This window comes from Danio rerio, chromosome 10 (assembly GCF_049306965.1).
Source record: "Danio rerio strain Tuebingen ecotype United States chromosome 10, GRCz12tu, whole genome shotgun sequence".
NCBI classification, from domain to species: domain Eukaryota; kingdom Metazoa; phylum Chordata; class Actinopteri; order Cypriniformes; family Danionidae; genus Danio; species Danio rerio.
Genome location: NC_133185.1, coordinates 17,661,145 through 17,686,105, shown reverse-complemented (window position 1 = coordinate 17,686,105; position 24,961 = coordinate 17,661,145). Strand labels below are relative to the sequence as shown.

At 36.5% G+C, this 24,961-nt stretch overlaps 2 protein-coding genes across 6 annotated transcripts in view; one reads left to right on the top strand and one right to left on the bottom strand.

Annotated features, from left to right (window-relative positions):
- Positions 1–388: 388 nt before the first annotated feature.
- sgtb (small glutamine rich tetratricopeptide repeat co-chaperone beta) lies at positions 389–24,065 on the top strand. 2 transcript variants are annotated; one of them, NM_001002225.2, is made up of 12 exons: positions 389–489; positions 2,894–2,998; positions 5,047–5,150; positions 5,229–5,304; positions 5,476–5,575; positions 5,857–5,961; positions 7,269–7,407; positions 7,606–7,668; positions 14,120–14,157; positions 17,714–17,797; positions 17,972–18,092; positions 23,012–24,065. In NM_001002225.2, the coding sequence occupies exons 1-11, from the start codon at positions 453–455 to the stop codon at positions 18,081–18,083; spliced, it is 963 nt and encodes a 320-aa protein (NP_001002225.2). In that variant the 5' UTR covers positions 389–452; the 3' UTR covers positions 18,084–18,092; positions 23,012–24,065. The 2 variants fall into 2 exon arrangements, with proteins under 2 accessions (NP_001002225.2, XP_009303464.1); XM_009305189.3 differs by lacking the exon at positions 7,606–7,668.
- Positions 23,895–24,961, bottom strand: part of trappc13 (trafficking protein particle complex subunit 13) — a 41,375-nt gene continuing 40,308 nt past the window's right edge. For 2 of the 4 annotated variants that reach the window (NM_001244643.1, NM_199538.2), the window contains one exon: positions 23,895–24,441. In NM_001244643.1, the coding sequence (NP_001231572.1) occupies positions 24,334–24,441 (108 nt within the window). In that variant the 3' untranslated portion in view covers positions 23,895–24,333. The remainder of the gene's footprint in view (positions 24,442–24,961) is intronic. The other 2 variants (XM_005155559.5, XM_005155560.5) reach the window with 1 other exon arrangement.

Below are 24,961 nucleotides of genomic sequence, written 5' to 3'. Positions count from 1 at the left end.
AATAAACTAAATTAGCTGTAGTGTGTGTGTGAATGTGAGTGTAGCCTATGGACGTTACCCAGTAAAGTTAGCTACTGGGTTGTGGCTGGAAGGACATTCACTGTGTAAAACAATAGTTGGCAGTTCATTCCGCTGTGGCGGCCTTTGAAATTAGTCTCTCTGAAATAGAGACTAAGCTGAAGGAAAATGAATGAATTTTGGTATGAAATTTTTTGACACATCATCTCTTGTAACTGACTATAAATTATTAAAACTACATTGAGTTATAATATTTATCAAAGGTTTTATTAAATATAAAATGAATAATTAATTTTATATAGAAAGCTAAACTCGCGTCTTATACGTAATAAGATTATGAATAAAACTCTTCATGGTGGTGGTGATCCTCGACCAGTCATTTCCGTCAGTGATGCGCGTGCGCAGTGCTGAGCATCAGTGTCACGAGAGTGTTCATGACTGTGGAGCGAGCGCTGCGGGCACTTTCTCCAGGTAGGTGGGCGGGGGCGCGCACAGCATCCACAACACTATAATGTTATTGATATTTTTACGCTTTATGAGAAATGCGAAGCTATTGAAGAAGAGTACCAGAGGTTTCTCTTTCCGTGCGTTAAATAAACTGCGAACGTGTTCAGCCATTGCACAGCCCCCTGCAATCTGTGTAAAGCAGTGTAAACACGGACCATCTGTGATGCACACACTAGTGCTGATCTGCGATATGGGTGTATTTAGAAATATACAGGAGGTTTAATGATGTTTCATGTTGTAGGGTGACATTTTGATTCAGTTGTTGTCAGCATTACATCATAACTGCATCATATGTTTTGGCTTTTGTTATCTAGGGACGTATGTTGTGCTTGACTGTGTATCGCAGCTGTGTGAAAGTATTATGTATATTCTGTAAGAGTGGCACCAGAAGTATTTATGTGTCAAATATGGCTTTGATGATCAGAAGCTTATAAAATAATTCATAGGTGAACGTTATGTAATTAACCCCTGCAACAACACACACAGCAGCATTATGTATACAACGTTAACATAAACATACTTAACCCTATGGTATTGTTTATATCACACATGTGTTTGATGGCCAAAACAATGATTTTAATGATACAATAGTTGTATTTTTATAAAAATGTAAATGTTTTTTTTTTCATTTTTGCTATTTTGGATTTTATGGTACTAAAATAGTCACATTTATTTTGGACAATTATTTCATATTCTAATGCAATGGGTGCTATTTATTAAAATTAATGCTGTGCTTGAGTTTTATAATACAAGTACTTAAAGTATGTGAAATTCTTTAGAGGGAAATTAGTGCCACTCAGTGGGTAGACTATTTGTTCATGAGCACTTTTGCAATGTGCTATTGACTTATACAGCACTTCAACAGAGAACTTAATATTGAGTGAATTTGTATGATCTGTTCTCTGTTTTGTTTCCCCAGAGCATTGAACATTGTGTCTCAAAGTAACAATGTGGTGTTTCGTTTCTCAATGAATCTGCCATCTGCGATCATTTAGCATATTTGAAACAAGTCCACGGTTTTCTGACTGTATGTTTGCATAGCGAGTGCTGCAAAAGTCACAAACTTTCATACCATTCTGTTGAATTTACAATATAAAACAAATAGTTTTGTCTGAATAAGACCAGAGGGTTAAGTACTGTATATTAATATATCAGTAAAGATTTTAAGCCAACATCTTAAAAATGGAAACATTGATGTAATACTCAACACTGATGAGGAGTAAAACTAGATATTGACAGAGCTTGTGATGAAGATGAAGTTGTTTTTTCATGTTAAATTCGCATAGCAAGTGCTACAAAGTCAACACATTTCATAGCATTCAAGGGAAGTTCTGTTCTTTTTTTTTATCAAGAACATTTTGGGAATTAGAAAATGCAATGGTGATATTATATTTTATTATAATATAAAATTAAAAGCAGGAAAATGTACAACATATTCTCCTATATGTCATGTACAACATATTCTCAACTATTCAAGGCGTAGCCTTGGGCTGCAGGGGGTCCGGTTCGGGGACCACAGGATGTCATCTCTGTTACTCATAGACGATGTTGTTCTGTTGGCTTCATCGAACATCGACCTTTAGCATGCATTCGGTTTGCTGCCGAGTGTGACGCGGCTGGGATGAGAATCAGCACCTCCAAGTCCGAGGCCATGATGCTCCACCGGAAAAAGGTGGTTTGCCATTTCCAGGTTGGAGGAAAGTCCTTACCCCAGATGGAGGAGTTTAAGTATCTCGGGGTTTTGTTCAAGGGTGAGAGAAGGATGGAACATGAGATTGACAGGCTTATTGGTAATGCGGTCAATGTACCAGTTTGTTGTGGTAAAGAAGGAGCTGAACCGAAAGGCAAAGCTCTCGATTTAAAGGTCAATCGGTCAATCTACGTTCCTACTCTCACCTACGGTCATAAGCTTTGGGTCATGACCGAAAGGACAAGCTCTTGGAAACAAGCAGCCGAAATGAGTTTCCTTCGAAGGGTGGCAGGGCGCACTCTTATGTCGGAGCTCTGAAACTCAGGAGGAGCCTTCCACCGGGAGGAGGCCTTGGGGAAGACCCAGGACATGCTGGAGTGACTATGTCTCTCGGCTGGCCTGGGAATGCCTCGGGATCCCCCCGGAGGAACTGGAGGAAGTTATCTGGGGAGAGGGAAGTCTGGGGTTCTCTCCTAGTCCTAAGATTGCTGACCCCACAACCCGGCCCCGGAAAAGCGACAGAAAATGAATGATATCTTATAATACAATTATTCTTCTTTTATCTAACCCTTCAGTGTCTTCCTTTAATGTCCGATTTGTCCAATGTCTGATTTGGTTAAAACATTTTTTTTTTTCAATAATCCTGTATCAACAAATCTTTTCTCTGGTTTCTCCCAGACAAAATGGCAGTGGAAAAGCGTTTGGCATATTCTATGGTGCAGTTCCTCAGAGATCAGACACACTGTGGCTCACTGAATTCAGATGAACAGGAGAGTCTGGAAGGTAGGTCACCTCATGTTTAAAACATTTAAAGTCACAGACTCACAGGCCTTTTTTTTTCTTTACTCCTGGACTGTCTGTTCAGTTTCTATTTCATGTCAGATCAAAAGGGCTTTCTTGTCATTAGCACTGCAAACTGTTGTATGCATTAGGGCTGCACAATGTTGGAAAAATTTGACATTGCAATATTTTGCCTAGTCTAGGATTTTTTAGTACTGAAATTGAACAAATAAATGTAAATAACATGGTCTGTATGAATCATTTAAAAATAATATTTAACAATATCTTTGTCTTTTAATATTTGATAAATAATCTAATCTAATCCTGCGATGTGACTATTGCAGATTCACACATTGCGATATTGATGCTTAAACAATATATTGTTCTACCCTAGTATGCATAAAGGAATAGTTCCCCCAAAATGAAAATTTACTTACTACTTATGCTCTCTCAAATGGCTCTGAACCGTTTTGACTTTGTTTCTTCTGTTGAACACAAAATAAGATATTTTGAATAAAGCCACAAACCTGTAACCAGTCAATGATAAATTTTTAGCTTACTTCCGAATATCTTCTTTTGGGTTCAGCAGAAGAAAGAAAATTAAACAGGTTTGGAACAATTGAAGGATAAGTAAATGAAAAAAAAACATCCACAATTTAGGGCTGGGCTATATTGCAAAAAATAAAAAATAAAAAATCACGATATCATGTTTCATATCATTCGATATCGATAACTATTGAAAATTTTTCAACAATACTGTGGTGAGGGGGCGGGGCCAAGAGCCGTGGGAACGGGAAAGAGGCCGCTGCATAAGTGGATACACCTGTACTGTATTGCTCACTGGCCTCAAATCCCATGGAAGGAGCTCTGGACTATGAGAGAAGAAACGATGGCAGAGGAAGCCGCAAGAGGACCGGATTTTTTGTTATTTATCCTCTTTATTTTAATTCACCAACATTACTAAGGCAAATAGTTTTAATAGCCAAAAACAAAAAATATTTAAACAAATTATCTGATCTCTTCTTATTAAAATGAACATATGTGTTAAAGAGACTCTTAAACTCGATAAATAAAATATTACAAAGTGTGTGCAATGGTAAACGTACAACAACATCTGTAAGGTGTGAAAAAAAAAGGATACAGTAAACCGCAAACTCTCCAAACAAGACAAATTATGATAATCAAATCTGGAAAACAGCCATCATTATTTAAATACACACTGAACATTACACATTGTAAAGTTAAATGAATATATTACCCCCTATGCTAAAAAATCTGTCAGATGGGGAGCTAGTGGCTGGGATGGACAAGAAAAGAAACCAAAAAGCCACTCTATCCACATCCTTACATCATTTTTTATTTACAATCTCTTCACTGCTGTTATTCTTACCTGCTTTCCTTAACCATTTTCTATGGCATCTCTCGTAACTAGGCGACCATGAACTGTTTTTCTCAGAGGATAAGAAATGGAAAAACCATTGCTGCAGCTGTGATACAAGTTCATGGGGAAAAGTAAAAATCGCTGCAGTGTTTCGATGCGCTGTGTTTGTCTGAACTTACTGAAATGTATATATTCCATACAAGGTGTAAGGCAAATAGTTTAGTTCTACTTACATGTATCGCAGTGCACTCACAGCATTCTGAAAAGTTCATATGCTTTTTAACTAGGTATACCTGGAAAATGAGCGCACCTTACTTGCACACCATGTGCGTGTTGTGCAAGTCACGCCCCTCCATTGGAAATGACAAACTTACACCCCAAGCTTATTGGCATTCCTTCCAAGGCACTTGCTCAGCAACATTTTAACAAAACTATAGGCTTCATATCGAAACATGTTTATTATTGTCATTGACAACTGTGTTCGGTCAATAAATATCGATACAGATTTTATCACCAAGCCCTACCACAATTTCAACATTGTGATCTGAAGATAATTATTTCTGAAAGACCTACTGTGCAGTTAGTAATTATTGTTATTTCAGATACTATCATTTTATGTCAACAAATACTCACTTGTGCACAACTCAATGCACTATTCTCCTCTTTACAGTTGCGATACAGTGTCTGGAGACGACATTTAAGATCAGCTCCAGTGACTGTCATCTCGCCGCTCCTCAACCACTGAGAGAGATTTTCCTCAATTCTCTCCTCAAAGTAACTACATTCAATACATACCAGTTTTCCTTCCTGTTTTAGTATATTATGTATTAAATAACAAACTTTTGTTTACAGAATGATATTGTTACGTTACCCAAGACATTTCCATCTCCAGAGGACATTGAAAGAGCCGAGCAGCTTAAAAATGAAGGCACGTCAACATTTCCTTCTGTATTTAGGATCAAAACACTGTCCTGATGCATTATGCATGAATAAATGGCATATTTTATCACATTTGTCCATTATGACGATGCACATGAAGACAGGATCAATAATCATTTATTCTAAATGCTCAAATGCATTTGTTTTGTTTCTTTATCAGGGAATAATCACATGAAAGAGGAGAATTACAGCAGTGCTGTCGATTGCTACACAAAAGCCATTGAGTTGGACCAAAGAAATGCAGTTTATTACTGTAACAGGTGAGCGCTTTGGTTTTATCTATGTTTCCCAACCCTGTTCTTGAAGGCACACCAACAATACACATTTTCAACCTTTCCCTAAACAAACACACCTGAATCAACTCATCAGAACATTAGAAAAGACTCCAGAACCTGAAATTAATAGGTCAGATATGGAAGACGTCCAAAATATGTATTGTTGGTGTGGCTCCTGGACAAGGGGTGGGGGAACACTGGATTATACAAAGTGTAAAAGATGTTTTTAGTGGTTGGCGTTTTGACTTCTGGGACTGTTTTCTCAGGGCTGCAGCACATAGTAAACTTGAAAACTACACAGAGGCAATGGGAGACTGTGAACGAGCGATTGCGATCGACCCATCGTACAGTAAAGCTTATGGCAGAATGGGGTGAGATGTTACTATTTTACCCTTTCATTTTATGGTGAATATGACCAAATGTTATATTTATCTAATAATAAAGTATATAATGATAAAAGGTATCAAAAATAATGATAGCAATCTTTTCAAACAATCAATCAATCAGTCAATTTCATAAATTATTTTTATGCGATTCTAATGGATCTATCTCATTATTCAATCTCAGTAATCAGTCTCTTGAGCTTTTAATCTGACTCATGAATCTGTTCTGAATCAGTGTCATAAGATTTTAATGAATCAGTCTTGTGAATCATTCTCATGAGGTTTAGTTTCAGGAATCTGTTTTATAATTCAGTCTCAATCAGTTACATTTGTTTTTAATTCGTCTCATAAATCTGTTCTGAATCAGTGTTATAAGTTTTTGATGAATCAGTCTAATGATTCTTTCTTATAATTCAGTTTTAGGAATCAATTACATGAGCTTTTCATTTGTCTTATTAATCTGTTATGAATCAGTGTGATAAAACAGTTTAATGAGCGTTTAATCTATTTCACGAATCTGTTCTGAATCAGTGTCATAAGTTTTTAATGAATCAGTCTAATGAATAATTCTCATGAGGTCCCATAATTATGAGTCATTGTCATTAAAATAAATCAGTTACATCATTTTAGTAAGGTATTAATGAATAGATAATTCTGTGTTTTGAGTGTCATATGGTTTCAATAAATCAGCTTAATAAAATTACCATCCTTTAGTTTTAATTAATACATTTCAGGAACATTTAATGAGTCTTATAAATCTTGTCTCAGTCAGCCTTACGAATCATTCTGATAACTGTAATTGAGTCAGGAGTCATTCTCATATAGCTGTTTTAAATCAGTTTAATGTGTTTATTATTTAGCTTTCATGAAATTATTCTCAGAAGTCTGTCTTGTGATTCGTTCTTGTGCATCAGTTTCATGGAATTTTATTGAATCAGTCACATCGGCATGTCTGAGGAGATTTAAAAATGCAGTCTTGTTGATTTAACTGAATCAGTCTGATGAGTCGTACTCATGAGGTTTCAATGAATCTCAACATAATGAATCAGATTCGTGAATTTGTGATGAATTTACAGTTTTAGTAAATGGTTCTAAACAAATATCTAGATAAAATACTAAAAAATCATTCAAGCAATCACTAAGGAATTAGATTCATCCAATGAATCAAAACAGAATGCAAACATTTTGATTCCCATCATCCCTGGTGAATTATACAATTAAAAATAATGAGCTCAGAATTTCAACAGTAACCCTTAAATCGCACTTACTCCTTTTTCATCTCTTTATGATTGTAGATTGGCGCTAACATCCATGAGCAAGTATCCAGAGGCGATATCATATTTCAATAAAGCTCTGGTGTTAGATCCTGAAAACGACACTTACAAATCCAACCTAAAGATTGTGGAGCAGAAACAAAAAGAAGCCTCCAGCCCGGTGAGTAGAAACAGCTGCTTTCAGAATCACACCGTATAAGAAATATCGATCATGAAATTTGATCCTTCCCATAAAGAACTTAAGTCTATCGTATTTGTTTTAATGCATGCATATTGAATATCTCGTATGAGTAATTAAATATGAGAACTAGCCAATAATAGCTCCTGACATTAGCTTTCATATGTTGTGTTCTCACAGACGGCCACAGGACTGGGGTTTGACATGGCCAGCCTCATCAATAACCCTGCTTTCATTAGCATGGTATGCTGGAGTGCTTGGTTTCGCATTTCTCTGTTAATAGTATTTATGAAAAGGGTCATAAACTGACCCGGCGACCCCTTTCATGTGTCTGGAATGCTGCCCGTGACAGATTTAAAGGGCCAGTCGGGTGAATCTTGACTCTTCTGGAGGCTTGTGAGAGCGTGGGGTTTCTAGCACACTGCAGAGCTTGAGAAATTGGGACATATTCATAAAAAGAACAAACACAGATTTAGGAGCTAAATTTACTAAATCTATGCCAACGTCAAATATTTCAACGTCAAACATTCTAGTTTTAACACTTATGTGCTGTTGGGAAGGTTTTCATCCACTCTGGGGGGATTTTGAGTCTTGGCTATAACTGTTTCTGTGTTTCAGCTAGCAGAATGATTTTTGGTGATAAATCTTATTTTGACATATTTTGAGAAAAAAAAAATTACTCAACGATACACTCAAATTTACTACTTTGTTGTTATGTTCGGGATAAAAACATCCACTGAATACTCTTATTTCATGTGGCCGCCATTTTAAAACAAGAAAGTGACGATGCGGTGGGAAGAAACCCAGAAGTATAAGATCAGCACTGTAAACATTGCAGTAACATGCTGTGTACTACAAACCTCTAGCTGTTGCCATAGTTTCAAAATGCAGATCACTTTAATATCATTCAGTTCAGTTTAATTCAAACAATAAAAAACATATTAGGCATCAAACAACATCACAATCTCTTAAGGGTAATTTATGTTAAAGTGTTCTCCTAGCCTTTAGCTCATGGCAGCAGGTAAACACCATGAGGACAGTTCCCTGCTTCAGCCTATGTTATCCGGTAAGCGATAACACAATGCAGTCCTCTGTAGCAAACCCCCGTGTTGTCTGTAATAGTGTTGTCCCGGTCCATTTCCCGCTAACATTTAAGCGCCGCTGAACGCATTCATGAACAGCGTGGATTTGCCATAGTGTTCACCAATGCTCAACAGAAATGACTGTGATTGGCCGTGAAAGTAATCAGTTCATTGCTCTTCACAGATTGCAAACACAGATAGACGGATACTAGAGCATTTTAAAGCCGTGAAGATCACTGGATTCATCAGCGGATCGCTCTCTGTGTTTGCACACGGTAAACATCAGTGAAGTGCGGTGAACTGATGACCTTCTCGGCCAATCACAGTCATTTCTGTTGAGCACCATGGCAAATCAGCGCTGTTTAAGAACGGGTCACTTGGAAGGCGGCAAAATGAAAAATTTGTGTCACTTTCTCTTAAGATAAGATATACAGCCAGGTACACAACATTCCTCTGTGACTAAGGCGATACTTTGGGGTTTCTACCCATCGCAGGCTCGATTTTGCTGTTTAAAATGGCGGCCACGTCAGTCTCTTAAAGGGCTTTAAAAATGCAAAAAAACAGATTTTTTTTTTGCAGTTAAATCAATCTTAGTCCTGATCAAAACTACTAAATTGTTTGTAAAACTACAAGATTTAACTCTTTAACTGCCACTGTCACTGATTTGGTGAAAAAAAGACATATTGTCAATATAAAAAAAATAATTAGTACTGTTTTTTTATTTTTACTTTTTTATCACATGTGAAACAACGCTGACACACAAGCTTTAATGCATTGTTTTTGATTATTTTCATTTTTTCTCCCTAATTGACCCTTCGCTAAGCCCCGCCGTTCTTAGTTACTGTTGCTACGCCTGTCAAGCTTTCGTGCCTGGCACGTCTATTACAATAGGCATGCGCTGTGTCAGACATTCCCAGGAATATAATTAGTCATTTTTGGCGAACAGGTGAGAAAGCCACACAAAAAAGACTGCAGTATGCATTACAGGGGTATATTCACAACATAATAGGCAACTGATTAGAAAATAATTTAATCAAAATTGAAGCTAGGTTAGCCTAGCCGCCGCATACGCTAACTATTCAACAGCCTAGTTCATGTATAGTAAGAGAGGTGAAATTTAAAATAATCTAATAATAACAAATGAAACCGTGATTTCTCTTTTTTAGCCTGATAGATTAATTGTTTTGCAATGAAATATAGCATTACTAACTGACGAGGAAACACGCATGGACAGTGCTTCTACATCAATAATTCATAGAAAGAAGAGTCTGGAAGAAGAAATGAATGGATTTGTGCCAAATATTAGCATCATTGACCCATTACAATGTACAGTACCTATTACTGTTAGGTTGTTTGTGTGCTCTTTATACCATTTCTATTCTAATTTGCAGTTAAGTTGAAGAAATAAATAAGTTAAAATGCAAATCAAAGTATAAATAGCAGAAGCAAATAAATAGATTATCCCTACCAGAAAATATTAATCAGACGCCAAATATAAAAGCAGACTCCAACCTGCTATAACGTCGTCCCCAATGACTGAATCTCCAAAAGACAGACGAAAACATCAGTGATTTGTAGCTCTGACATGGACATGAGGCTTACGATTGGTGGGTAACGATTTTTGGGTGTGGCTTGGCCAAGGGTCAGTTTCTGTTGGTGGCTGTTTTTGCCCCATTGACTCCCATTTTAATCACATTTTTTGGACAAAACTGTGACACATATAATCATGCATTTTTGATTGTTGGTGGTATCATTTGTAATTTTTAATGTTGATCATCACTTGGCACCATTAACCCTGTAGATAGGCCTGTGCAAAAAAAAAAAAAAAAAAAAAAGCTTAGTTTCTGGATTTTATATGGAGTTTAACAGCAAATTAAAGTGTGGATGTGTATCTGTGAGTGTGTGAAAGTGACCTTTGCGCACTTACCTTGATGTGTCTGAGAAAATCTAAATATGCATATCTATATGTTTTTTTTTTTTTTTTTTTACCAAATTAGTGACATCATTTGTGAACTTGTCAATTAAAAAGTTAAAATCCTGTAATCTTCTAAAGTGGTTTCAATTTTCAGGACTGAGATAGATGTTCTATAAAGTCCAACATTTATTGTCATTCAGTCTGGCTGAAGTTTTTGTTCAGACCATAGACTGGATAAAACAAAAGTGAAGGTTAGACTGAGCTTTTATGCAAAAAATAAAAATAACTAAAAATATACTGTGCATTCTAAAAAAAAAAGTCAAATTTTTATATTTGAGTACAGGAAATCCTAATTGATAATGTCTGCAAGTCAACCAAGCAACATTTTTTGTTCATTTAAAATCCTGCCATAGTTTTCTTTAAAACAATTATTGCCTTTATTAAAAACCTAACAGCTGATTTTTAAATTGTTGTCTGCTAGGTTTTCTTAAGAAGTAGACAGTTGTGAATGATTTAAAGCTTAAACTGAAAAGAAAACTTGGTTGGGAACCACTGGTTCAAGGTTTGGAGGAAAGAAGTGAAAATGGGGAAATTGAATTGATCTTGGCAGGGACTATGCAGTTTATTTGCATTAAGCATGCTATTTAGGGTGCGTTCACACCTGTGAATCGATTCATTTGTTCCAAAACAAATTAATCGATTCATTTGTTGTTATTCAAATTGTTACAATGTTGCTCGTTGTTCTTTGTACGGTTCACTTTTACACGGCAAAGTTTCTAAACAGACCAAAAGAGCTAAAACAAGTCACTTGTGAATAAACTCTCCTCACAGTGGTCAGAGTTTCAGGGTTTATCAGAACGTATCGCTTTCTCACTACAATCAATCCGCTCCCGAGTTCATTTCAATCGAGCCGAGACCACCTCATTCAGGCTCATTCAGATCCGAGCGTGATTGCTGGATTCAAATACAGTTAAAGTCAGAATTATTAGCCCCCTTTTGATTTTTTTTCTTTTTTAAATATTTCCCAAATTATGTTTAACAGAGCAAGGAAATTTTCACAGTATGTCTGATAATATTTTTTCTTCTGGAGAAAGTCTTATTTGTTTTATTTTGGCTAGAATAAAAGCAGTTATTAATTAACAAAAAAAAACATTTTTGGGACAAAATTATTAGCCCCTTTAAGCTAATTTTTTTATCGATAATCCACAGAGCAACCACTGTTATACAATAACTTGCCTAATTACCCTAACCTGCCTAGTTCACCTTATTAACCTAGTTAAGCCTTTAAATGTCACTTTAAGCTGTATAGAAGTGTCTTGAAAAATATCAAGTAAAATATTATTTACTGTCATCATGGCTAAGATAAAATACATACATTTTTAGAAAGAATAGAAAAACTATTATGCTTAGAAATGTGCTTAAATAATCTTCCCTCCATTAAACAGAAATTAGGGAAAAAAATAAACAGGGGAGCTAATAATTCAGGGGGGCTAATAATTCTGACTTTAACTGTATGCCAAACGAACCGCGCTAACTGGGCAAACGAGACAGGGTCCAAAACAAAAGTCTCTGAGTGCTTTCACACCTAGACTTTTGTTTCTGGAACAAGCGATACGATCCGAGCCAGTCTATATCACAGTGTATCATGGATATGTCATAGGAATATATGGCTATATGAAGAGAGAATGATGACTAGGGCAGGATGTCATTCCTACAGATAAATGTGCATTTCATGTCGAACACGAAAGTGAAAGCATGCTGAACTATTAACGAGAGCTGTTTATTTGTTAGCAAAATTGACCAAACTGCAGTCTTAGTTTATCTGTTACTCTCTCTATAATGTAAAGCCTATATTGCAGAAGCCAACTGCTATGTATGAGAAAGTCTTACCTTTGATTTATACTTAGTGATGACGTCTGTGGGTGTCACCATTCAAAATTAAAGTGGAGCTTTTCGCTTATGATGTTTTTATTGCTCATCGTCATAAATTAAAATAAGGACGCATGACAACTGAGCGGGACTCTGCAAAATAAACCCTGAAACTCTGACCAATGTGAGGAGAGTTTACTCACACTTGACTTGTTTTAGCTCTTTTGGTCCATTTAGAAACTTTTCCATGTTAAAGCGAACCTTAACAAGAACAAAAAGCAACATTGTAACAATTTTAATCCCTGTTTCGGAACACTGAATCGATTCACAAGGGTGAAAACACCCTAGGTGTTAAAGCACCCATGGCCGTGCACGGGGGGTGGCCCGGTGGCTAGAGCCACTGCCCCTCTGCCCTTATTGGCTGAGGTGCTTTCTCAGCAGGCATTGCTCGCCATTGCTATTTTGAGAATAATTTTTTAAGCTTGGAGTTGACATGTTTCCATTAGCCACATTATCAGTTCATAAGTTTGCACAGTTTGAAAGATTATAGAAAGGCAGCAACTATGCATTTAAGCTAAAGTTCAGATGTGTGGTAATGGCTGTTTGGTTTCAAATACAACCAGTCACAACAAACTGGGACAATCAACTGACCAATAAGAGTAGAGGTTCTCAGAAATTAGTTTACAGAAACCAGATCCCCAAGCGTGAGAAAATTTATATATATATATATATATATAATATTTTATATAAGTAAAATTATGAACCTTTAAAGCAAAATATCAGGGGTACTAAAATCCATCTATACAAACATTTTAATGGTGCTCTCTATATATTAGGGTTGCACAACATATAATTTCAGCATAGATATCGCAATGTGAGTCTTTGCAGAATCTGTAATGGTGAGTCTGGATTATAGTTGACTAGGAGACACAGTTGAAAAAACAGTAACCCCACAAATATACCAAAAATCTCATCATTTGCATGTATTTTTAAGGTCTGTGGCAGTGTAAGCATTCCAAGGCAGTTTTAAGCATTCGGGCAAAAGAATTTTAAATGTTTATAAATTAAAAGGTTATTAATATTACATTTGCTAACTTATTTACCTGAATAATTTCAGACTTTCAGAAAACGATAAAGCACTATTTTTGTTTGTTTGTATCTTTGCTACTGTATTTATCAGTGCTTGATGGGTTTATTATATTTTATGCAGATGCACCGGCCTACAAAATCCTCCCAAACAATCGAATATGAAAAATTCTTTCCAAATAGAAACATTCAAATCATCATCTGCAGAAAAATAAACATCACAATGTTATTTTTTTTCCCCAAGATCCTGCAGCCCTGATAAACATTCGGCTAAAATAAAAGCAGTTATTTTTTAAACGCCATTTTAAGGACAAAATTATCAGACCCTTTAGGCTATTTTGTTCCTGATAGTCTACAGAACAAACCATCATTATACAATAACTTGCCTAACTACCCTAACCTGCCTAGTTAACCTAATTAACCTTTAAATGCCCCTTTAAGCTGTATAGAAGTGTCTTGAAAAATATCAGGTAAAAATGTGCTGTCATCATGACAAAGACAAAATAAATCAGTTATTAGAAATAAGTTACTAAAACTATTATGTTTAGAAATGTGTTGAAAAAAATCTGCTCTCCGTTAAACAAAAATTGGGGGAAAAATAAAAAGGGGGTCTAATAATTTAGGGGGGCTAATTATTCTGACTTCAACTGAATAAAAATCTAATAAATATACACACATACATACATACATCTTTACATTGGATGCTTCCATTTTCTCAGACACTTTCTCTTTCACTTAACAGGCTGCCAGTGTGATGCAGAACCAGCAGGTCCAACAACTGTAAGTTCAATCATTTCAGTTACTAGTGTTTTTCATTACAAGTAAATCAAAACTACAGTTCACCTGAAAATAAAAGTCATTTTGCTCATCTTCCTTTTGATCCTTTGATCTTTTCTATCACAAAGATGTGTTTAGCATTCTGTTCATCCTTTAAAAGTATAACACAGTTTTTTAGCTTCAAAAATTGCATAAAGAAGTACTTATGCACTTACACACTCAACAGCAAAGGGACACTAATGTTTTTGTTTACTAAGCGGAAATTCAAACCATTTCCCAGATGATGTTTGCCAAATCAGTGAAATAAGTGACAAAACTACCAAATAATTCCTACCATGAGTATAACCACATTCACCATCAGGAGGCGTTATAATAACCCTCATAGGAGAATTGCTTTCATTCAATCATTCATTCATTCATTCATTCTTTTTTTTTTTTTTGGCTGAGTTTCTTTAGTCAGGGATCGCCACAGCGGAATGAACCGCCAACTTATCCAGCAAATGTTTTACTCAGCGGATGCCCTTCCAGCAGCAACTCATTACTGGGAAACATTCATACCCAATTCACCTATAGCGCATGTTTTTGGATAGGTGGGGGAAACCGGAGCACCCGGAGGAAACCCACGCCAACACAGGGAGAACATGCAAACTCCACACAGAAATGCCACCTGACCCAGCTGTGGCTCGAACCAGCGACCTTCTTGATGTGAGGCGATTGTGCTACCCACTGCGTCACCGTGACGCCAGAATTTTGCTTTCACAATCTGAAATAAAGTAACACAACATCAGTGCCCGAAAGATCCGCCCCTTCTGTTACGTGAGCAAAGCAATCGGTCGTACAGTGCGTGAAGTGTCCAACCAATGGATGAAAGAGAATTCCTGAATGGGAGTGAAACAACACAACTGAAGCGCGTAGGTCACGTGACCATAACAAAATGGCGGATGTAGTACGTCCGAATTCCTTTCATACTGCCCACATTCATACTGTATAGAACGCACTTTTCTATTCTAAAATTCAAACGCAGTAGCTTCATTTTGATGGTTGAAGAAGTGCAGCATCCAGGTATTTAAAGTGCACATATTCTTTTTGGGATAAAACTGTGGCTGCGTCCGAAACCACCTACTCAGTAGGTACTGCATTTGTATTTAAACGTACTACTCGGCCGTTAGAAAAGTACGTTCTATACAGTATGAATGTGAAAAGTATGAATGGAATTTGGACGTACTACATCCACCGTTTTGTCACGGTCACGTGACCTACCTGCGTCAGTTGCGTCGCTTCACTTCCATTCATGAATTCTCTCGCGGGGCATTATGGGATAGAATCTTGCCAGAAGTAGTAAGTCATTCGGGTACTTCTCGCATACTGATTTTTGAATTCTATAAATTTGGACATACTACTTGGCTCGCATACTGACTTTAGCGTACTATAAAGGATGGAAGTATGCGATTTCGGACGCAAGCTATTATTTCAAAGTGAGCGCACTACATATATACTATTTACACAACAAAATGGCGTAGAATAGTGCATGAGTATGCGATTTGGGATGCCCCTATAGTAATCCATATGAAATGAACAGTTTAATCCAAGAGGTGTGATTGCTTCCAATCATGCATGTTATATCTGATATGATAAATTCATATACTTTGCACCAGGTCAAACATGCTTGCTTGCTTGCTTGTAATTCTTGTATTATATTCAAATTATATAACATGACATCAGATAAATTCAACAAAACACAACTGTACTTGCTTGACAGACTTTAAAGGATAGTTCACGCCAAAAATAACATTTCTTCAACATTTACTCACACAAGTAATTCTAAACGTTTATGAGCCATTCTTCAACTAAGGGCACTTTTAGCCTTGTGAAGATGAGTAAAAAAAACTTGTTCAAAATGAACGAAATATAGCCTCATAAGTTTAAACAATTTGTCTAGTTTTAGGATGTGTAAGAGGACAAACTTAGATAAGAAGAGAAACATTTTTTCCATCGTGAACTAAACAAATGTAAATTCCACCACATCTCAATATACAGCTTAATTGAAAATGAAATCAATTATAGCAGTCAAACATTGTGTAAGATCATTTTTGTATCTAGATTAACCAACCTTTCTATAATATATATATATATAGAATATGCATACACACACACACATATACACACATACATATATATATATATATATATATATATATATATATATATATATATATATATATATATATATATATATATATATATATATATATATATATATATATATACACATTACAATACAATTATACATTTGTCAATGAAATAAACTAGTTGTATGCTGAATTGTACACCTGTCACACACTCTAAAATTTCATATTAATTTGGTTAAGAGCTTATTAGAAAATAAATCAACTGAATTTGTATATGAAATAGAGCATGAACTTATACATTGCAAACACACTATTGATGTGTGATGAGAACTTTTTAAATATTTTTTTTTTAAATGTGTGTGGTGACGAAAATAACAGTGGTGGAAATCAGGCGTGAAAAAAATGAAATATAGCTTCACCGATTATCTTTAAAGTGATACTAGCCTTTATGTATACAAAACTCTCATGTACCTTCATTTTGTTTGGTTTTTAAAAACATCTTTGAAGGTACAACATGTTTGGAAATGAAGTAGAATAAATGTATGTCCTTATCAAGCAATATTTACTGTGATTTTTCTTTAAGTGTTCTTGATAAAAGTTTAAATTCCCTCCATCTTGAAGATGTTCTCAGATGGCACTATTCATTTTCATAGAAACCACCTAAATAATCTTTCACACAAACTTTTTAAAGCGACATTACAGTATTGTGTTGGAAATGACACTGACACTGTGCGACAGCTATTTTTTCTATAAAAAAGATTGAATTGATAATAGTCTCACATTAATAACTATAAAATATTGAACTTATTTCACTAGTGCTTCATTAAGATACATTAACAGAAAGCAGATAAATAATATCTGAAAATGTCATTTTCATTGTTGAAGTTTAAAACTCTGGTTGTGCGACAAGGTGAAAACGGATTTTGACAGCTAAAAGGAGGTTGAATAATATGAAAAATATATAATAGAAAAGTTGTTATTTTTTTAAAGTAGGTTTTATTGTTAGTTTGACAAAGAAAGAGGAATTCGAACACATTTATATATATATTTTTGGATATATGATCAAAGGACATAAAAGTGCCCATAGATGAAGAATTACCCTTATGATTTACTTCTTTAGTTGAACTCAAAACAAGATATTCAGAAGAATGTTGGGAAAAAAAGAAGTCTTTGGCATCCTTAGTAGAAATAGAAAAACACTATGGAAGTCAATGGATGTTTTTTTTTATCATCATTCTTCAAAATATTTTCTCTTGTGTTGTAAAGAAAGAAACTCAAACAGGTTTGGAACAAGTACAGTTGATGATGACAGAATAAAAATTTTTTGGATGAACTATCCCAGTGAACTGCAGATCACCCCGAACTCATGTGCTCTTTATTTTTACAAATGTCATGACGCTGTGTATTTTTGATTAACTGTCCCAAACCAGCATGTCAGGCATGATGTCGAACGCAGTTGGTGGACCTGCAGCAGGAGTGGGTGGATTATCTGACATATCCAGTCTCATTGAAGCGTGAGCATCTTCTCTTTGACTTTTGATTGACTTCACATGTGTTCCTTTAAGAATGATGGCTGCACAGATTTTCAGAGGTGTTGTCTATGGTATACTCACAGCAATAAGCAGAATCTCAAACTCAGAGTGATAAACTAGGACTCTCCGGCAGTAATTTGTTGGTGTTTTTCACAGTGGACAGCAGTTCGCCCAGCAGATCCAGCAGCAGAATCCAGAGCTGATCGAGCAGCTGAGGAACCACATCCGAAGCCGTTCCTTCAGCGGCAGCGCAGAGGAGCATTCCTGATCCCAGCAGGTCTCAGATCACCACGCTTGATTAACTCTGTACTTAAATGAACGCTACATGACAGTAAACACATTCGTTAAAGAGATAGTTCAACCAAAAATGTAAATCGCCATACTAATTGATCCAACTAATAAGTTTCATTGAGGCATTTTTTCCCAGAAGTTGATGGGGGCCATTAACTTTTTGCTTACCAACATTTAAAAAAAAAAAAACCTGCAATAAGACTGTTAATCAGAAGAAAAGATTAGTAAATGATGACATTTCTCAGTTTTAGGTGAACTTTTGACTTTAAAGGGAACCTAGTTTACCCCTTTTTAAGATTTAGGCCCAATCCCAATTCTATTTTTGTACCCCTACCCCTTCGCCCTTACAACCGAGGGTTAAGGGGAAGGGCTTCAAAATTTCCCCCTAAGAATTTGGACAGCACTACAGCACCTGCACATGTCATCATATGTCCTCGCGATCTCCTGCTTCTTGTGAGATCAGGCGATGGCGAATGCTGTAGTGATTCCAGTTGTGTTATTTTTTGGTATTTATCTTCAGGAGATCACTGAAGGCATATATTATGTTATTATAACCATCTAATGTGGCAATAAGATCGTAACTGTACTGTGTATTTACACAGTGGCCATATTCATCAATGTAAACACACCAAAAACAACATTAACATTATAGCAGACACTGTAGTGTCCATTGACAGTCGCTAGACATTACTGACAGGGTATTCGAGTGTCCGAATTCTGTGGGACTGCTGTACAGGAGTTATTTAATAGTGATTATAGATCGCAAAATTTAGCGCTTTTTTTTTTTTTTTTTTAAAGCATGACGGTAAAACACGAACGTGGTCATGAAAATATTAAAACATGTATTTGTTTTTCGTAAAAATTCGTAATAATGACAAAAAAATACTAATTTATGGATCTCCTTACTTCTGGGTTCAGCAATACTGTGGCTGGTGCATTCTGGGAAATTTTCGTACCCCTTGGTTCCAGGTGTGTTCCTGAAAAATCTTCGTTGGAAGGGGTATTCACCCCTTCCCCTTAGCCCTACGCCTTCAAGCTATAGAGAATTGGGACAGCTCTACCCCTTGGCGTGTACGCGCAAAACGAGGGGAAGGGGTAAGGGGTAGAATTGGGATTGGGCCTTAATATCATGGTTCTTCTGAGTGTGCCAGTTTAGGTTCAGTTCAGAACACAATTCAGATTTTTTTATTGTGTTAAAAAGTGTCATTTTGGGGATGTGTACACAGGTCTTTGTTTTAGGGGTGTGTTGCTTCAAATGAAAATTAGTTTCGATTTCCCGCCCAACTTAACAGATCTCCCCGCTTTGTGTATGGCAACAGACAGGCAGACAGAAAGAAGCAATGTGAGTAAGAGGACCAGACCAAGCAGAAACTACTGTTGAGGAATTAACATTCCTAATGTGCCAGAATATGTCAGAGTGGTAGTTAAAAAATCATTTGTGGCTTTGTATATTTTTACAGCCGCTATGTAACGATGCATGTGTCTTCTGTATAGGGATATAATGATTAACCGGTTTCACTATTAACTGCGCTTAAATTCGTCACCGTTAATTAATCATAAAGGCTTCTTTACTTAGTGTTTCTTCACAGAACAAAACTGCGGCAACTTAACGTTATGCCTACTGTGTGCTAGTTTAAAGTTCCAAGCTTGTACACTAAGACTAATAAACACGCAGACTGGATTAACTTTGACTGAGGCTATAACTAGGCCCACACGGAATCTGCATGTGCAGATTTTCCGCAGATTTTTAGCCCATCATTAATTCTGTTTATTTACTTGAGTAAATGTGTGTAAATCTATATTTATTCCGTTTTTAAATTACAGTAATATTATTGACTAATAAAAATGTTTAACTGATTTATGTACAATACAGTTAGTACAGTAATATTTTCTGTCTTTTAGTAGAGATTTTATATAAGAGACTTGCTTTGTTTACCAAGTAAAGTGAATCTATTGGATTAGCATTTTATACATTAAATAAAAGTTAAATATATATATTTTTTTATTTCATATATTAAGGTTTTAGTTATGATACTCCTAAAATAATTCCACAGAAATGTGCAGATTTTTACCAAAATTCTCATCAGAAATAGCAAAAAACGTCCACACATTTCGTCTGGCCCTAGCTATAACTAAGGCAAGTTCGTTATTTTCAATGGAGGGACGCACACACGAGGCAACTCGCTCACACTTTCCAGCTGCACCTAGTTGAGATGACGGGGAGCTTCTGTGACTGCGGTAAATGCAAACAGCATTTTTGTTTAAGGAAGATGAAACAATGAAAAGTACACATGTTTGCAAACCCAACCTAAACTTACAAACAATGGTGCCGATGAGAGCTATCATGTGGTGAATGTTGATCCGCCAGCCGAGATCTATCGAGTGTTTTCAGAGAGAGTGCTGAAAGACTCGGTGGATCAGCTGTTTTTAATGGCCCGAATCTCAATACATTGTATTCAATGCGTGTTCAACGCAAATGGCCGCTAAAGCCGCCTTTCCACTGCACACACCAAATAAACTCCTATTTCTCATCTCGCGCGCACGGATCTGCTTGGACAACACTGGAATACATCACATCCGGTCGGCAGGTCGCATATGGTATAGTTGCAGGAGTTCAAATATTTCAACTGATCCGCAGCTCAATTCGGATCCGAATTTTCCGCATACGAAGCTGATCGGAACTCAACGCAGCTCCCGGACAGCTCTCCATTGTAAATGAATGACTTCCAGTCTGTCGCTTGTCGTTTGCAGTGGAAAGGAGGCTTAAGTGTGAAATCTCTGTTGCTCATTCACAGGAAGACGATGAAGGCTCTTGTGTTGAGTTTGAAAACCCGTGCTTTAAGGCAAGTCATTTCACTCTGTGGCCATCTTTGAAATGCCTGTCGGGCAGTATGCTCGGGCATTCTGTCTGAATGGGGAAACATCCAATTGTACAAAATTGCTTGCCAAGCTATTAGATTTCATATTAAAAAGCACCAATAAAAACAGCTACTGTCTCTAGTTTTATTTCTAAATGTTCCAATCACACAAAATCTGCAGAAACTCACGTCTGGTCCGAGCCGCTCCCCCAGAGATTTTTCAGTCTACTGTACTAGTAGGTGTGGCTTCATTTGCCATATGACCTTTACACTTGTCTCCATTCAAAACAATACGAGCGGCATATCTTGTGCACTCTATAGTGGGGATTCTCAACCAGTGGGCCTCAGCGATCCTGCAGGTGGGCTGCGAGATAGCTTGAAATTAACTTAAATATTATACCTTAATTATTTGATTTCATGCTAAATATGTCATGATGAAATGATAGTAATGGCATTTCCAATCTGTGATTAAACAGGCTAAATCGAACTTTGGAAAAACAGCCTCACTGTTATTTACAGACATAACTGTGGCTTAACTTTCCAGCCACTGCGCATCAACTAGGACTACGCTCTTCATTGTATAAAGCAAACAGTCACTCAAATGTAAAGAATAACGACGATCAGAGTTATAATAACCAGCTCGCGCGTGCCTCACATCTGCGACTCGTACTGTATGAATCAAGTCCGTTGATTCACAAACTATTTGCGCTCTCTTTGTGTGAACACTTTAAAATATCCTCATAGTCAGGGCTGGAGCAAGCTGAATTGGCGATCTAGGTAAAAGATGACCACGCTGCCCTCAACCCGAAACTGACCGGTTCGTGACCATAGGTCTCCTCTATAGACACCCCAGGCCCTCCTCATAGTTGTCCAAATGAATGCCTTGCAAATGTTTTATAACAGACACCCACCCGTACAGGAGGATCTAGCGAGACTCTGTGTTGTTCCAATAATGTCCAGCAACAAATCCAACCATCTTCAGATCGATGCGTTTCAACAGATTTAGAGTGTTCTTACTGTATTTTACATTTAGGGTTAGGTTGTTTATTTGTATGGATACCCTGCTGAAAAATCCAGCTTAAACCAGCCTAGGCTGGTTGGCTGGTTTTAGAGGGGTTTTGGCCACTTCCAGGCTGGTTTTCAGCCATTTCCAGCCTGGTCTTAGCTGGTCAGGCTGGGAGATGACCAGCTAAAACCAGCTTGACCAGCCTAGCCAAGCTGGGAGTCCAGCCAAAACCAGCTTTATCCAGCTTAAACCAGGCTGGTCAAGCTGGTTTTAGTTGGATTTGGCTGGTCATTTTCCAGCCTGACCAGCTAAGACCAGGCTGGAAATGGCTGAAAACCAGCCTGGAAATGGCCAAAACCCCTCTAAAACCAGCCTGGTCGATCAGCTAAAACCAGCCAACCAGCCTAGGCTGATTTAAGCTGGATTTTTCAGCAGGGTATAAATCGATAGAAGAATAGAAGTCAGTCTAATTCAAAGAAGCAGCAGTTTTTTTTTTTTTTTTTGCCATCTTCTGTCGTCCTGTCAGGTTCTGTCTAGGTTCTTTAACTGAAGAAAAGGCCCAAATACTCTGCAGTTGTAAAGAATAACTGATGTAAAGTATTCAGAAGCTTTAAATGTTTTGCTAATAAAAAAGCTTTAAAATAAGCATTTTAACTGACAATCAGTTTGGGCCTTCAAAAAATGTTTGGAGAAAAAAAAACTCCTGCTCTACAGTCTTTGCCAAAACACCAAGACTGGTGACAGTGATTTGATGAACATGAAAGTGAAGTTAAACATCTCCCATGGCCTGCACAGTTACCCGATCTAAATATTATTGAGCCACTTTGAGGTATTTTGCAGGAGCAAGTCAGGAAACTTTTTTTTAGTGCCACCCAATGGCCATTTCACTTTATAAGTACCACAAAACACGTCAAATAATCATCAAATTCCACAAAAAAAGCAAAATAATATCCTTTTTAACCTGGGTTTAAACTTCCCAATTTTCTTTCTGTTATTTGTAGATATTTTCCTCTGCAGTAAACTCTCCATTTTCTGTTACAGGATCAAGAAGTGAAGGAGTGCAGTTGGAGAAGAGTCGTGAGTGCAATCGTTAAGTTCATACTTCTATTGAGTCGAAGGCAAGACGGAGGCCATGGCACTTTATATGGAGGATCAGGAGGAAAGAGGAAAAATCAAACAACAACACACATTTAAAATCACCTTATACACAGAGAACATTACCTTAATACCCGAGTGAGGTTTCTTTGTCTTCGTCTCTGTAGGTAATATTTCAGTCCTCTCTTTTTGAATGTAGCTGGTAACAACATCAGAGTTGCATTTATTTTACTAAACGAATGACTGGTCATCCGTTTGTGCCTATTAATCAGATGTGGGACCATGGTTAATGGGACAGTTCACCCAAAAATGTAAATTCACACAGCGTTCGCATACGATTTACTCGCCCTTAAGTGGTTCCAAACCTTAATGTGTCTTTTTTCTGTAAGATATTTTGAGGAATGCTGGAATCTAGAAGGCATTAGTTTTCATAGTATGGAAAAATTATATCAAAATTCAACATTCTTCAAAATGTGTTCTTTTGTGTTTAACAAAAAACCCTCAAATTTCAAGTCTGGAACAACTGGTGGATGAGTAGATAACTGAATTTTCATTTTTGGCTGAACTATCAATGAAATATTCACCTTCAAAATGATATACAAACATGAAGGCGATTAAATGTTGATGGAATTGTTAAGATTTTTAGATAAATATCTATTTAACACATTCTCTGATTATTATTACCACATATTCTGTTCGTTTTAGGAACAAGAGACATTTGTGTGATAATCACCTTTTCGGCTGCTTCACCCGTCCTGTTCGTTTAGTCATTTAATTCATTGCTCAAGGCAACAATCCATTGATATAATAAGTATATTCATAATCTTACTGTTTGCATTTTTATTTGCATGCTCCATAATCTGATATTTGCAGTCAGGTGAGTGACTGAAGCTTATGTTATATGCTAATAAAACAGAGCAGTATAATGTTTTTGTCAACAACAACAACAACAACAACAACAACAAAAAAAGAACAATGTTAATAAATGTGTCTTGAAGTCTTTGGTTGTCCTGAAATATTATGTTATTTTGTTTTACTCGCCAGAAATATCTCCAAACCCACTTTAAAATCAAATGCTTAAACATCTTTCGTTTATTTTACTTTTATTTACATTGATAGACAGTTAAAAGCATTAAGGGCTTTAAAAATGATCATTTTAAAACATCAAGCTTAAGGTAAAGAGCAGATGGTGTTCTATTAATAGGTGCAGGACTGACGGGGGTTTGGTCCATTGAAACAGACAGTGTAAAATATGACAGGGATTGTGTTCAGCTTTCTGGACTGGTGTAAGGACACACCACACAGACCTGGGCAATGTCGTCATATTCATACGTTCTTTTCAGGAAGGTGTCTGTGAGCCTCAGGCCGGATATGCTCTAAATCAAACACAGAAATGAAGAGAATTACATAAACAATAAGCTACATTTTAGCTTTCAAATATTTAAGACTGGAATACCCTATTTTTTGGGGCTCATTTTACAAGTCAAATAAGTCAATAGTTGAGTTTTATCCTTTTTGAATCAATTTAGCTGATTTCCAGGTCTGGTGGGAGCCCTTTTAGCTTAGCTAAGCATAAATCATTGAATCTGATTAGACCATTAGCATCACACTCGGTAGTTACATCATTGTACTAAAACTGACCGACGATGAGAAGTTGCTATTTTACTTTTTATTTAACTACAGAAGAGTCAAGCTTTAAATAGAATTTGAGTGAGATGCTAAATAGCATTTTTAGCTTAGCATAAATCATTGAATTGGATTATTGCTTCCTCAAATTCTATTTAAAGTTTGACTCTTCTGTAGTTAAATATAAAAAAATAATGTAAAATAGTAACTTTTCACCTTTCATCAGTTTTAGTACATGACCTAACTACAGCAAGAGATGCTAATAGTCTA

Coding starts and splice junctions, on each gene's coding strand:
- sgtb (NM_001002225.2), top strand. CDS start 453: ATGACTGTGGAGCGAGCGCTGCGGGCACTTTCTCCAG. Junction 2,999..5,046: donor TGAACAGGAGAGTCTGGAAG/GTAGGTCACCTC, acceptor TCCTCTTTACAG/TTGCGATACAGTGTCTGGAG. Junction 5,305..5,475: donor CGAGCAGCTTAAAAATGAAG/GCACGTCAACAT, acceptor TTTCTTTATCAG/GGAATAATCACATGAAAGAG.